This window comes from Prunus persica, chromosome G4 (assembly GCF_000346465.2).
Source record: "Prunus persica cultivar Lovell chromosome G4, Prunus_persica_NCBIv2, whole genome shotgun sequence".
Taxonomy (NCBI): domain Eukaryota; kingdom Viridiplantae; phylum Streptophyta; class Magnoliopsida; order Rosales; family Rosaceae; genus Prunus; species Prunus persica.
Window position 1 is genome coordinate 5061633 of NC_034012.1, and position 14415 is coordinate 5076047.

Genomic DNA, 14415 nt, shown 5'->3' on the forward strand with positions numbered 1-14415 from the left:
GAAGTCACCTGTGTTGTAACGTTAAGGGTTTGAGTTGTTTGAACTCCTTCTGGCGTGTATTTTTATTTTTTTTAAGGTTTGAGTTATTTTGGAATTATAGTAAAGTGGTAAGGGTATTTTTGGAAGTTAATAAGAGAAAGCAGGAATGGGAATCGTATCGACTAGTCCCCCCTAGTCGATCTGATACCTAGTTTTGAGGGAATGTGATTACGGATTTTGAGGTGGGACCCACTTATTTTTTCATTCCTGATTGCAAGTAAACGCAGGGGAAGTCAGGAATGGAAATCATTCCCTTTCCTCCCATACCCATTACTGATACGTAAACATGCCCTCAGTAGTAGATCAAGCTAAAGCAAAGTCTTCTCTTGACGTATCCAATTCGAAGTGATTAAATTAAGAGAAATGTCAAAACGATCTCGTATGATTATTGACATAATCCTTTACGTCCCTCATGTATACCTTTGACTTCCATTCATTTTTATCTAATGAGGGAAGGCAGACAAGTATAGGTTCTTCCCAACCTCATCCCTTTCCCTTTCTCCTCCCTTTTTTTTTTTTTGGGACTTCTGACTTCTAACCTCCTAACACGATTGGAAGCGAGCCAGCGGTCGGCGTCCCATACCTTTGAAAGCCCACCAGCTAGCATTTGGAATCACAAGAATAGCGAACTGAGCGAGCCTTTTATGATACTTTACATGTGAGGCTAGAAAAGATTTACAGAAAGGACCGTGGCCTACTTTTCAGAAATTTTGAATGTCCTCCATGCTAGCGATATACACACACTTGAAACTCAAATGCTTCACGCAATAGCTTACTCATCACTTTTTATTGTTAAAGAATCATTCTCAAATCACCAATGGGATCTAATTTAGTAGCTAGAAAATGACATTGATTTGCATAACAGTATTCTCAAATTAGAAAAAAAAAAAAAACCATTCTCAAAAAAAAATCTCATGCAATTACAAAATCAAGCCAATTTTTGGATCAAACCAAAGAAAAATTAAAATTAAAATTCAACCGGATAATAGTTCCAAAACTCATTGAAAAGACGAAGGAAAAGATAAGAAAGTTTCACTAAAACCACGCGTCACTGTTATGCATTATACTCAACAGTACACGATAGAACGCCGACATCACTAAAAGTATGGGTCTTCTTGGGCGGTACCATATGTTCTCTTTTTTCTTTTATTTATTCGGTCGGGACCATAAGACCACAGGCTTGATTGACATGAAAAACGTGCACTGGTTTTGAAATTCACGTTGATACATATGGCTCAATCATATTCTGTGTCAGGAGAAGATGAAATCTCTGTGGCCAGAAATGGCTGCATCTTCCATCCACCACTACTATTATTCAACGAATACACACACGTGTCAGGCATGTATTGCTTCTGTTAATTGAACTCTTAAGTCTGAGGTTAAGCTTATCTGAAATCAGTTGATCAATTACGTCTGCGCACTAGACAAAAATTCTCATCTTCTTTAATTTCTCTATCTCTTTCCTTTGGGATTCTCTTCTGATACAAGTCATTGACGAATAAATACCACGCGAAAAAATAAGTAGATATTCAAAGTTAGGTGCTTTGGCTTCATTATAAATACTTCAAGGTTTTGTTCAATTTGTCACACTGCCAAGAATTGAATCAAGAAAGCCAAAACCCCCCAAAAATTATGACAATGAAGTTTCCAAACTCTCCACTAGTGCTGCTCATCCTCTCAATCCTTTCATCACTCTCAGTATCATGGGCAACGTCAGAGCCAGTTCCCATTAATGGCTTTCTCCAATGCCTTCCAAAACAGTTTCATTCTGGCCACCCAATCTTTGAAGCCGTTTACACCCCTCAAAACACCTCTTTTCAATCCATTTTGATGGCACGCCTTAAAAACCGCAGATTTTCAAGCCCTACAACTCCAAAACCTCTGGCCATTGTAGCAGCCAAGCACGAATCTCATGTGCAGGCAACTATTGTTTGTGCAAAACAACATGGACTGCAAATTAGAATCCGAAGTGGTGGCCATGACTATGAGGGTCTATCGTACGTATCGCATGTCCCCTTTGTCGTTCTTGACATGTTTCATCTCCAATCCGTTAATGTTAGTGTCAAGGATGAGAGTGCTTGGGTTGAGTCTGGAGCTACTCTTGGCAAAATTTATCATAAAATTGCTCAGAAATCCAAGGTTCATGGGTTTCCTGCTGGGGTTGGACCAACTGTTGGTGCTGGTGGCCACTTCAGTGGGGGAGGGTATGGGAATTTGATGAGAAAATATGGCCTTAGCATCGACAATATTGTCGATGCTAAACTAGTTGATGCAAATGGTAGAATCCTTGATAGAAAGTCTATGGGAGAAGACATTTTCTGGGCCATTAATGGAGGTGGAGGAGCTAGCTTTGGAGTCATTCTTTCATGGAAACTCAAGCTTGTTCGAGTTCCAGAAAAAGTGACCGTGTTCAACGTTACAAGGACTTTAGAGCAAGGCGTTACAGATGTCCTTTATAAGTGGCAATTTGTAGCACCCGTGCTCCCTAAAGACCTCTTCCTGAGAGCAAGGCCAGAAATCGAGAATAATACTGAGGGCAAGAAGATTGCGGAAGTATCATTCATCGGTCAATTTTTGGGACAAACTCGCGAGCTTCTGCCTTTGATGAACGAGAGCTTCCCCGAATTGCGTTTACGACGAGAAGATTGTCATGAAGTGAGTTGGTTTGAATCCGTTGTATTCTGGGCTGAACTCCCACTTGGAACCCCAAGATCTATTTATCTCAACCTGAAAAACAAACCAATACCCTTCTTCAAAGCTAAGTCTGACTATGTGAAGAAACCAATTCCAAAAAAAGTTATAGAATACATGTTTAAGGCGATGCTTGAGATAGGGAATATATGGATGGAATGGAACCCTCATGGTGGAAGAATGAGTGAGATTTCTGCGTCAGCAACTCCATCCCCTCACAGAGCTGGAAACCTATATTCGATTCAATACTATACGTCGTGGTTTCAAGACGAAGGGATTGAGGCCACCAACAGGTACATTCACTTAACAAGAAAGTTGCATGAAAAGATGACTCCGTTTGTCTCCAGGAACCCGAGAGAGGCCTTCCAAAACTATAGGGATCTCGACATTGGCGCCAATGTGTACAACCAAAGTAACCTTCTAACTGCTAGAGTTTACGGAAGCAAGTATTTTAAAGGTAACTTCGAAAGATTGGTGCGTGTGAAAACCATGGTTGATCCTCACAACTTTTTCAAGCATGAACAAAGTATCCCACCTATTTAGAGAGAGATTGGAAGGTTTAACAATATGAACATGTATGAGTCTGGCTATTGATGCTTGTAATATTGATTTGATGTATTGGAAAATAAAGAATAAGCCAACTCGAACTTGTTTGAATATTATCCATCAGCCATCATATATATGTATGGAAGACTTTTTTTTGGGACGTTCATTCATAAAAGGTGACAATAATGTTCTTAGCAATCAGCCAACAACGTCACCTTATCCACACAACCTCTACTATGACGGCTATGCCCGATATTGGGAAAGCAATATATGTCATGCGGTTTGTATGTAAGCAGTTAGCTATTACTCAAATTTTGAATTGCTTCACCTAATAACCTAATCGTGTAGAATATTGCTTAACCTAATTCCTTTGTCATTCACGTTTGATATGCATAGGCTTGTTGAAAGAGGCCCCTTACAACTTTGCAATAATGCTCTTTGGGACATGGAAAATTTACGTGGTGTAGTGTAGCAGTTGTACACACCACCTCTCATATCTACACATCGTAATTGCTTGAGGCCCACGGCCAGTAATGATTTAACAATTATGGATATCATTTGTGAGTCAAAAGGTATATACATACAAGAAGGTTCTCAAATAAGTATTTTATGTGAAGAATTAATTATATATTTTTAATTTCGACTGTTGGATTACATGTATGTTGTATATTAAATTTACTAACACATCTAATAACTGTAATATAACGACCGAGATTAGAAATATGTAACAAATACTTAACTTCAATACTTATTGGAGAATCTCCCTATATATACATATACATAATAGTTTTAGTTGAGGGATTCCTCAAATAAACTTATTTGCGGGATACCCTTCTAGGGCCTACCACACATTGTACTTCAATGATCCGAACTGTCTAATTTTTAGATATTCCCTCAAATATCATCTCTGCAAAAAATCACTTGAATCCAAAACCATTTGACCACTCAATTAAATGGTTGTTATTATAGTCTTTTCTTAAAGCACTGTGTTCGTCTATTTTGTTGGTCCTAACTAGATCCCTTAATGATTTTCAATTTGCCTGATATTTTGCAAGGATAATATATGAATGAAAACTTGAAAGTAGACGGTTTGGATCATATTGAAAAAAAATACATAAGGTCCCTAAAAGGTGTCCCTTAAATAAAATTATATGAAAAATCTTTCAATAGAATGAGACTATATATATATATATATATATATCCTCCTTTCAAAGGTTGGACAAAGCTGTAATCAAACTATAAAATCTTGCAATCTTTTAAGCAATATCTTTGCAACAATTAAAGGTCTCAAAGAGGTCGGACTGGCCGAACGCGATGCAAGTCTGACCCATTTAAATGGGACAACCGCATGGCCTAAGCAGGATTATTGGTGAACCGTATCAGGCACATCAAGAGAACTTAGGTCGTGATGGGCTCAAATAATTAAGTCCAATGGGTAGTGTTATATGAACATCCACGATGTTTCAAAATTGGTTCTCATAGTACGTAAGTAGTATGGTATAGTGAGGTCTTAAATAAGAAGCCGAAACATAGTTTAAAATAAACTTCTCTTATAAAAATAGCTCCAAAATCTTACTACTTTACAATAAATAAATAAAGCTCTATCACTCTCATAAAATTTAGCCTCAACTGGTTTAGTCTTTGTCTTACCCATTGATTTATCTGAAAAATTAAACAGGGTCAGGGGTGAACAACCACCGCTCAGTAGGGACATGAGACCTTACCACAGTATATTGATATAACTAAATTAAGTGACATGCAATCACATAACATATAAAAAAATAATAATAATGCATGAATGAGCTTCAATTCTACTCCCGTTAATTCATATAATTGGACAAGCAGACTTGTGTAACATCCCGACCCAAATTTAAGTATTCGTTTAATTGAATTAATTAAATAAAGTATGAAATTATAATTTTGTCCTCGAGAATGGGGTTATTTTGGTCACTTTTTAATCAGGAAGGATTTTGAAGAAATGAATGACACCATGACATAGATCGCGTCGATACGAGTTCATAGACACGTAGTGGGCTCAAATCAACGTTGTAACGAAGAAGTTATAAGCTACGAAAGCCCAGTGGCATAATTGTAAATACTTCGCAATTTTTTAAAACCCAGATTTTTTCCTTCTCTCTCTCTCGCAGGAACAAACACCCCCTTCGAGTATTGCAGCTGGTGGGTTTTGGACCACCGCCGCCCCCACAAGCAACCTCGGCCACAAGGTCGGTACCAAAAGAACCAGCACCCCGTCACCTTCTAGCCCAACCCCTCAATCACCGCCATGCACCGCTTGGATAGCCGGAAAAAGCAGAAATATGGTCGGTTTCTACGTAAAGTTTCTGTCGTTCGTTCCGGCAATTTCGATCACCAATTTCTTCGATCTAGGTATGCTTTTCATTCTTTCAATGTGTTCTAACTGATGGTTGGGTTGGTTAGGATCAATTTGTGCGTTTTGAAACTCAAATTATTGCTTAAAGTTTGGTCAATTTTCGGCTCATGATTCCAGCAAGTTCCAATCACTTTTTGGCCATGGTCCAAGAACAAAAGTTGCTCCACTCATTGTCCTGATCATGTAGGTATAGGTCTTGACGAGTGGTTTGGAGATTTTCGGATCACCGGAATTACTCTGTGTACCCACTCGCTTCCAACGCGTGTGGCGGGCCTTTGGATCCTAAAATGATCTTCATGTTATTCCGAGCATAGCGCTACACTCGGATTTAAATTTGGTTATCGTTTGACTGTCGATCGGATTAGGCATATTGGGCGTTATTTTGGGTTTGATATGTTCGGACCTTTGGATCGACTCCATTTTATGTTGATCTAGGCATCGCTAGGATCGTGTAGGAATTCGCGGATTGTGAATTCGAGTCCCGGATGCTTCGATTCAATGATTCAAAGATTAGTTAAACGGTAACTGTCCAATCGTGTGATCGCGAGCGATCTGATCGTTCGATTCGGACCAAACTTGTATGACATGTATATTAACCTTGTTGAACCCATACGAACTTTCATATCGGAAATCAGAAGTCGTGGGCCCCGCTGGCCAGGTTGACCAATTTTGGGCAGGTTGACCTCTTAGTTGACCGTGAGTCTTTCGAGGTGGTTTCACCCTTAGAGGAGTACTAGAACGACCTTATTAACGAGTCTGGATTGTTATTTGAGTTATTTTGTTTATGTTGGGATTATGAGATTATTTTATTGTTTTAAATTGTAGGGTTATCGGATGTTATGTTGTTATTTGAAGTTATGCAATATTTGCAATCATGGAATATATCATTTTGGGATACTTGATTGATTTGTTTTTAAGTATACTTTGTTCTTCTAATATTGAATTTCTTGCATAGTGAGCTTTGATTGAAAACTGATTTAATTTGGTTAATGAGGATATGGGATCTCTAAGAGTTATTATTTATCATTATTTAATTTTATTATGATTATTATTAAAGTATATGGATTGGGTGATATCGGGTTATTTACGAAAGTCTATTATTTTAATTGTGGAATTTAGTATTTTATAGAAATTAAGTGTAAACAAGTTTTGATTTCTATTTGAATTATTTTGGGTCTTTATAGAATATATACTTGAGAGTTTTATTTTCTATACTATGCATAAATATTTGGGAAAATTGAATTAAGGAAGGGAATATTATTTGTATAATATTTATATAAGGGTTACGAATTTCACCATCATATGTACCTTCCCTGGTCACTATACCCACACATGGCGTTGGATTTTCCGGCGTGTGGGCTTCCTTGATTACGGATTCTAGAATTGATGGATACTTGGAATTGTGGATATGGTTTGGATATATCGGAACCCAGGCACCCTTGACTAGGTGTTACCGTAGACCCTTAACGGGGTACTCTGAACGCGTAAGACTTATCACAGGTGTACGAGTATTGAGGATTCTGTTGTACGTGCTGGTGAGCTTAGTCTCCCGGTTGGACGGCTCATCCCTGGCCATATGGTTGTTGAGAATTCCTCCATGTAGTTCAGCCAAACGATCCCCATGTTGGATTGTTTTCCTCGGTACATGATGTGCATTATCATATGTACCTCCATTTGGATACTGATATTTGGTAACAGTGGATATGGATACTGGAATACCTGAAAATGGATAGCTGGTTAGTCTACGCGCGTAGGACTTGTCACAAGCGTACAAGTATTGAGGATTCTACTGTACGTGCTGGTGAGCTTAGTCTCCCAGATGGACGGCTCATCCCTGGCCACATCGTTGTTGAGGAGTCCTTCATATGGTATAGTTAAACAATCCCCCAATTGGATTGTTTTCCCCTGGTACACAATGATGGTGTGAGGTGTGTGTGTGTGTGTATATATATATATATATGTATGTGTGTGTGTGTGTGTGTGTGTGTGTGTGTGGATTCCGAGTTGAGATTCTTGAATTTGTGCTTCGTGAGTACCCTGCACAGATATGAATGTTTAAGTCATGAACTGGGAAGTGTTGTTCTGCAACATGCGCCTTGGATAAGGTATGGTCGCGGGGAAAGAACTGATATAAGGAAAGGAACTCATAAAGTGTGCATGGGTTGCCTTATCGAATGTCATGTTGTAATGAATCTAAATCTAACCGTTGGTATTACTTTAAATAATAGAATTCTATCTGAATTATGATTATTGATTGAAGAACTACGTGTGACTTGATCCTCCTAAGGGTATGTAGGTAGCATGGGGTCTTGCCCAAGTGCAGCTGCGAATTAAAGTTTATTTCTGGAACTTTAATTTGGTCATTTGGAACTAGTCTTACTTTTTTTGTTTTTGATGAGTTTTGGTTTTGACTTTGTCAGTAGTCCTGAAGCTCGATTGAAACCAAGGCGTGATTAAATGATTATTTATTTCCTGTTTGATTAAGTGGGTGTTGTTGAAGTTTGTTTGTGGTTAAGACAGGTATGAAACTCGTTTTGGATTGATGTACAATTTAGGCCCGAGTCTTTAAGCTACTTGTGATTGTGTTTGGATGGTAAACTTCATACGGTGAAATTTGGGAAGCTATTTTATGTTGATTACAATGGGTATTCGTAAAAAAAAATTGGGTTCATTAATTGCATTATTAGTGTATTATTTGACTTAAGAGCATTGCTAGTGGTTCAGCTTTGGATTATTTGAAGGCTAGAGGCCTATTTTGTAAACAGTGCGACATTGCATTGTGTGTGCTAGGAGTTGGTTTCTTAAACTGTGATGTTTACAGGTGTAACTAATTTGGTAAATGCCCATTTTTCAGGGGAGACTCTGTCGAAAATTCGGTAGAAGTCCCTTGTCTTAGTTGTGCGGGAAAGAAAGCAAATTTAGTAACTGGGCCCAGCGTCGGGTAGATGTCGAAAAAACACTGGATTCGTCACGAATTTCGAAGAATTCAAAACGGGTCCTGTCAACCTGCATGTCTCATACCATGCTTATACCGCTTGGTCCCGAATGCCCATTTATATGAACTAACACTCATTTCAATCATCACATAATTCCCCTTTTGTTAGTCATCTTGTCTAACTCCCTGTAGCCAATCCCGCATCGTCCAATAAAAACCATGTGCACTATAGGATCACTGAGATCTGATACTTGTCAATAGTTAGACTCAACTACACAAAAGATCATTTTCATTACCCTCTTTTCCACCATTATTTTCTAAACCCAAGAACTCCAACTAATTTCCATGACATGATATAGTTTTTTTTTTCACATATCTCATAAAAACAATGTAATCATTTTAATATCACCAATATACATATAATCATGCCAACATTAATTAAATAATTAACAACACATAAAAACCCAATATCAAGAACATCCATCAAATTATAATATCACGTATAATATAGTGCTCATGAAATTTAATTAAATCAATCCCCATAAAAACCCTTCAAGAAACCCCTACCTCAATTCCAAAGCATAAATCCAATTTAATGAAACACAAGCAAAATTCTCTATCTCATCCAATATCATATTTCCCTGCATCTCTCTTTAGTCATCTCTAACAACTATCACGTTGCATGCATGTTATCTCTAGATGTAGTAGTAAAAAACTTGTAAATGTAAGCTCCCTATTTATACTAGAATAAAGTCGATCATTCGATTATTGGTTGATATGTTTGGCGGTTGAGGATAAGTGCTAACATTTGGTATTAAGATAATATTTTGATGAAGTAAAGATAGCTGGCCACTTGGATAACAAGGCAACAACCTTATGTGTTTACACATCCCTTAAGCGACCAAGGAATGGTGCCACCTCCAGCTTATGTTATCCACCTATGCTTCTTATATACATATTTAATATAATAAAATACATATAATTATTAAAATGGTAAAACAACTATATATATAATTAATTTAAATATAAAACTAAACATGCAGCAAACTATTTATTCTTCAAATTATTAATATATAAATTTTAAAAAATACGGGTCTTCACACAAACTAATTGGTTGTTCTAATCAATGACATAACCAAAAACTTTTATAGAGATCGGCTATTATTTCTTATACCGTTAAAGATTTAAATAAAATTTTGCTTAGATGGGCTGGGCTAATTTTTGTAAAATGTGGTGTAATGCTTGAAAATTAGTACTAATTAATTTCTTTTTTCCCAAACTTTGAACTAGGCTAGAGCCTAACCTAAGCCATAGTGTAGTTCCGCCCGTGGTTCTAATTCCCGAATGTGTTTAGTTGCAACATATAATGCAAATTTTGTAAAGTTAGTTTTAAAAAAAAGTCAAATCCTATAAACCAATTTAGGAAAGAGTTATAATCAAACTCTTGTTACAAGTTGCAATCTTCTACGCAATATCTTTGAACCATGTAACATAGTTTTGGAATTAATTTTCTTCCTTTTTATTTCTTTATTAAGTAAAGACACATAAGTTCCTTTGGTAAATATAATCAAAGATGTACACACTTAATCCCAAGCTATCAATCAACTCCTTGGTCACAATGCTAGCTAGCTATAGCTATAATTCCTCCCTAGTGTGGAAGAGTTGGGATACTTTGTTCATTCCTAAAGAAATTCTTTGGATCGACCTTGGTCTTAACATGCACCAACCGATCGAAATTATCCTTGAAGTACTTGATACCATAAACTCTTCCTTCCAAATAGCTTGCCTTGCTATTGGCATTATGGTTGATCCCAATGTCAAGATCTTTATAGTTGAAAAAGGCTTCCCTTGGATTCTTGGAAACAAAAGGAGTCATGTACATGTGGAGCTTCCTTGTCAAATCAATATAGTATTCAGATGCCTCACTCCCTTCTGTGTCCCAGTTTGTTGCGTACTGAACCTTCCAAAGATTCCCAGCTCTATGAGGAAACGGAGTTGCAGATGCCGAAATCTCACCCATTCTTCCACCATAGGGGTTAAAGGTCAACATTGGAGCCTCAAGTTCTATCATTTTCTGAAAAATCCACTTCAAGCCAGCTTTCGGAATTGGTTTCTTGACGTAGTCTGATTTCCTCTTCAAGTGGGTAAGTACTTGAGGTATTCTAGAAAGCAAAGCTTCAGGAGCTGTCCCATTTGGGAAGCTTGTCCAGAAAAGGGTAGATTCAACCCAGCTCATTTCCATGCAATCAGATTGCTTAAGTCCCAATTCAGGGAAGCTCTTGTTCATCACAGAGAGAAGCCTCTCAGAGTCTCCAAGAAACATGCCAATAAATGAAGCCCTCAGAGTCTTATTGTTTTCTCCACCACTACCATTTACTATATCCATGGTTAGCCTGATGAACAAGTCATCATCAAGCTTATCAGCAACATATTGCCAACGGTACACGATCTCTGTTGCATTTTGTTCCAAGGTTCTCGGAACCCTGAAAACAGTAACTATTTCAGGAACACGTACAAGATTGATCTTGTACGCAATCACAACTCCAAAGCTAGCTCCGCCACCTCCTGTGATGGCCCAAAAAAGATCTTCTCCCATGGCTTTTCGATCGAGAAGTCTTCCATGCACATCCACAATTTGTGCATCAACTACGTTGTCAACTGACAAGCCGTACTTTCTCATCATATTACCATATCCACCGCCACTGAAGTGGCCTCCAACGCCAACTGTAGGGCAAACACCAGCGGGAAAGCCATGAATTTTGCTTCTCTCAGCGATTCTGTAGTAAACTTCACCAAGAGTAGCCCCAGCCTGCACCCATGCAGTCTCAGATTTTATGTCTACTTTGATGGATCGAAGATTGAACATGTCGAGGATGAAGAATGGAACTTCAGCCACGTACGATACACCCTCGTAATCGTGGCCTCCGCTTCTAATTTTCATCTGCAAGTTATGGACTTGAGCACAAATGACAGATAGTTGCACATGAGATTCATGCAAAGCAGTGACGATGAGGAACGGTTTTCGGGTTGAAGATGTGTTGAATCGGAGGTTTCGGATGTAAGATTCCAAAACGGAGGAGTATGAAGCATTGTTGGGAGTGTAAATTGCTGGACCGATGGGGTGAGAGGGCTGGGAATGGTTTAGAAGACATTGAACAAACTTCTCAGGAGCTGAATAAGCTGAAGCTTGCCAAGAAATGGATACTACAAAAAGAGTTGAAAGCAGCAAGAGATTTGAAAGCCTTGGGATTGCCATTTGTAGCAATATTTTGGTTTGCGATTATTGGTTTGTGTTTTATGATCTCTATGGGTGGGGATTTATAGAGATAGAGAGTTTGACCAAGACAAATTCCATATAATAGATTAAAGAAGATTTTGCAAGTAACCTCCTCCCATTTTGACCTCGAGAAAATTCAAAGCAAGAACAGATTTATATATAGTTATATAATTAGCCTGCCTTTTGTATTGTTTATTTATACCATTTTAGCTAGACTGCAGAAATAATTGCATACAGCATGCAGTCGGCACACGTGTATGATAGTACTTGGACCATTTGTATAAAATAGCCACCAGGAGAAAAACTCTTATACAAGGGGATAGTTTTTTTAGCTATCCTCGACCAATAACGTAATGATATGTTGACTAATTTTTTCACATATTATTGTGTTATTGACCGAGGATAAAAAAACAGTGCTATCACCGTTATAAGAAAGTTTTTTTAGCCGCTAGACTGCAAAATTAATTGGCTGGTTATATAATATTGGCTCTGGTACCAAACTAGCTAGCTACCAGTAAACTCCTAATTTTTATACCTCAACACACTTTTTCTTCAGCCAAAAGAAACGTATAGTTGGAAGATGCTTGATTCGTTTCTTATCTTTCTATCTGGCTACGGTAACTCTGGTTACATGTGCCTTTCCATTAATTTGGATAAAAAATACTAGTTATATCACATTTATATACCATTCTGTGTACTATCCACCTCTATTAGTCTTATTGTATTAATGAGCGTCACCTCTATTAGAGATATGGTACACAAAGTGATATACAAATTCTACAATTGACGATGGAATAGTTTCATTTTTAACAAAACCATAAAATAAAAAAGGAATGCACGTGACGATATTAATGAAGATGGTAGATTAGGGGTTTAGACAAGTAAGTTTTTAGATTGATTATTTCCAGATCGTTTCAGTCCTTAGGCTAGCTTAGGTCACTGAAGAAATTTACCCATGTCTGCTAATTGGGATGGTTCCCTTTATACTTTTTTCAATTGTTCTAATAAAATTCTACATTGCTTGTTATTAAAACTAGCCTCTCTACACGCGCTTCTGCGCCTGCGAGAGGCTTTTTTTAAACAAATTTAAATTTATTTTAGAATTAAAAAAGATAATGGATAGTTATGTTCCATAAAAATAGGATCCATTATCTGAATTTTCTTTTAATTTTAATTTTTTTAATATGAAAAATTGTGAATTTACCATATTATCCTCATTTAATTAATAATTTTAATTCTTAATGTTTGCATTAACCAAGGGCATTTTCTGGTATTTTGAATGTTTCACCATTCTCTGCCTTTTGCTTTATATATATAGATAAAAAAAATTTAAACTTCCTTTTATATATATATATATATATATATATATACACGATTTGTACGTGTGAGCCACTTTGTTGACCACATATATATATATAGGTTACCCACATTGTATGGTTAGTAATTGTACATCATTTATAATATTGATTGGAGTTTGAGGTACAAAATGGTTTTAAGTAAAGAACAATATCTTAAGGATCTTAAGAATCTTACCAAATGACTATTAATTAATCATCAAATAAAAAGTTTCCTTCTAATCAGTCAAACAATGCCATATATGATTACGTCCTTCATGTATTCGTTTATTTTTCCATTAGTTGTTGTCGAAAGCAATATAGACAGCCTGCAAACTAGTATAATTTTGATGTTCTTATCTCTTTACAATGAAGGAATGATCCGCTGGGACATCCCAATATTGTTGCGTGCAAAAAGAATTTCAAATGGTGTGCTTGCCTAATTTCTAGAAGTTGACAAAATATGTACACACCAAAAAGAAAGAAAAAATATGATCTCAAGGTACGTATATATGAGAGCATGCAAACATCATTAAATAAGGCTACTTTGGTCTGTAAATTGGCTTGGTAAAGTTTGGGATTGACTCACATTGAGCTCGAAGATTTTGGCTCGTTTAAGTTCCATCCATACAAAAAATAAGCCGAGTCAATTATAAGTTCAACCTCGATTCATAAATAAACTAATTTGAGTTAAGTTCGAGTCCAAACTTAAACAAAGCTCGTAGATACGAGCTTTGTTTAAACTTGAACTAAACTTGAACTCGAAGATTATAATTCGACCCGAGCTTGAGTACCTTAGTAGTAAACTTGACTCGGCTCATTTACACTCCTTACCTGGAACAGTAACTTGATCATAAAATGCTTTGTCCGATTTGATGGTGTTATGTGCACTAGTTTCCAAATCCCCCTTACGTGCACCATATACTTGATTAACATGAAATCCTCTATCCGATTTGATATGATACGTGCCCATAGTTTTCAAATCTCCGTTAATGCACGATGGAGACATATCCTCAATTATATATATATATATATATATATATATATATTAACTTGTTTGTGTTGAAGACGAAATCTTTATGGCCAAAAATGGCAGCATCCTCCATAGACTATCTTCGACCAAATTAACTTTATACAGACACAAGGAAAAGATAAAACGCAATTCTCCACAACTCCCTCTGCGTCATATATACCACGCCTT

At 37.0% G+C, this 14415-nt stretch overlaps 2 protein-coding genes across 2 annotated transcripts; one reads left to right on the plus strand and one right to left on the minus strand.

The window, feature by feature from the left end:
• On the plus strand, positions 1531–3442 carry LOC18781325 (berberine bridge enzyme-like 17). Its single transcript, XM_020562676.1, has one exon. It carries the CDS (start codon positions 1672–1674, stop codon positions 3271–3273), a length of 1602 nt encoding a protein of 533 aa, XP_020418265.1. The 5' UTR covers positions 1531–1671; the 3' UTR covers positions 3274–3442.
• On the minus strand, positions 10096–11912 carry LOC18778349 (berberine bridge enzyme-like 8). The gene has a single exon (XM_007211481.2). It carries the CDS (start codon positions 11857–11859, stop codon positions 10252–10254), a length of 1608 nt encoding a protein of 535 aa, XP_007211543.1. The 5' UTR covers positions 11860–11912; the 3' UTR covers positions 10096–10251.

Bases quoted from the DNA above. Each gene is read 5' to 3' on its own strand.
- LOC18781325 (XM_020562676.1), top strand. From the start codon at position 1,672: ATGACAATGAAGTTTCCAAACTCTCCACTAGTGCTGCTCATCCTCTCA.
- LOC18778349 (XM_007211481.2), bottom strand. From the start codon at position 11,859: ATGGCAATCCCAAGGCTTTCAAATCTCTTGCTGCTTTCAACTCTTTTT.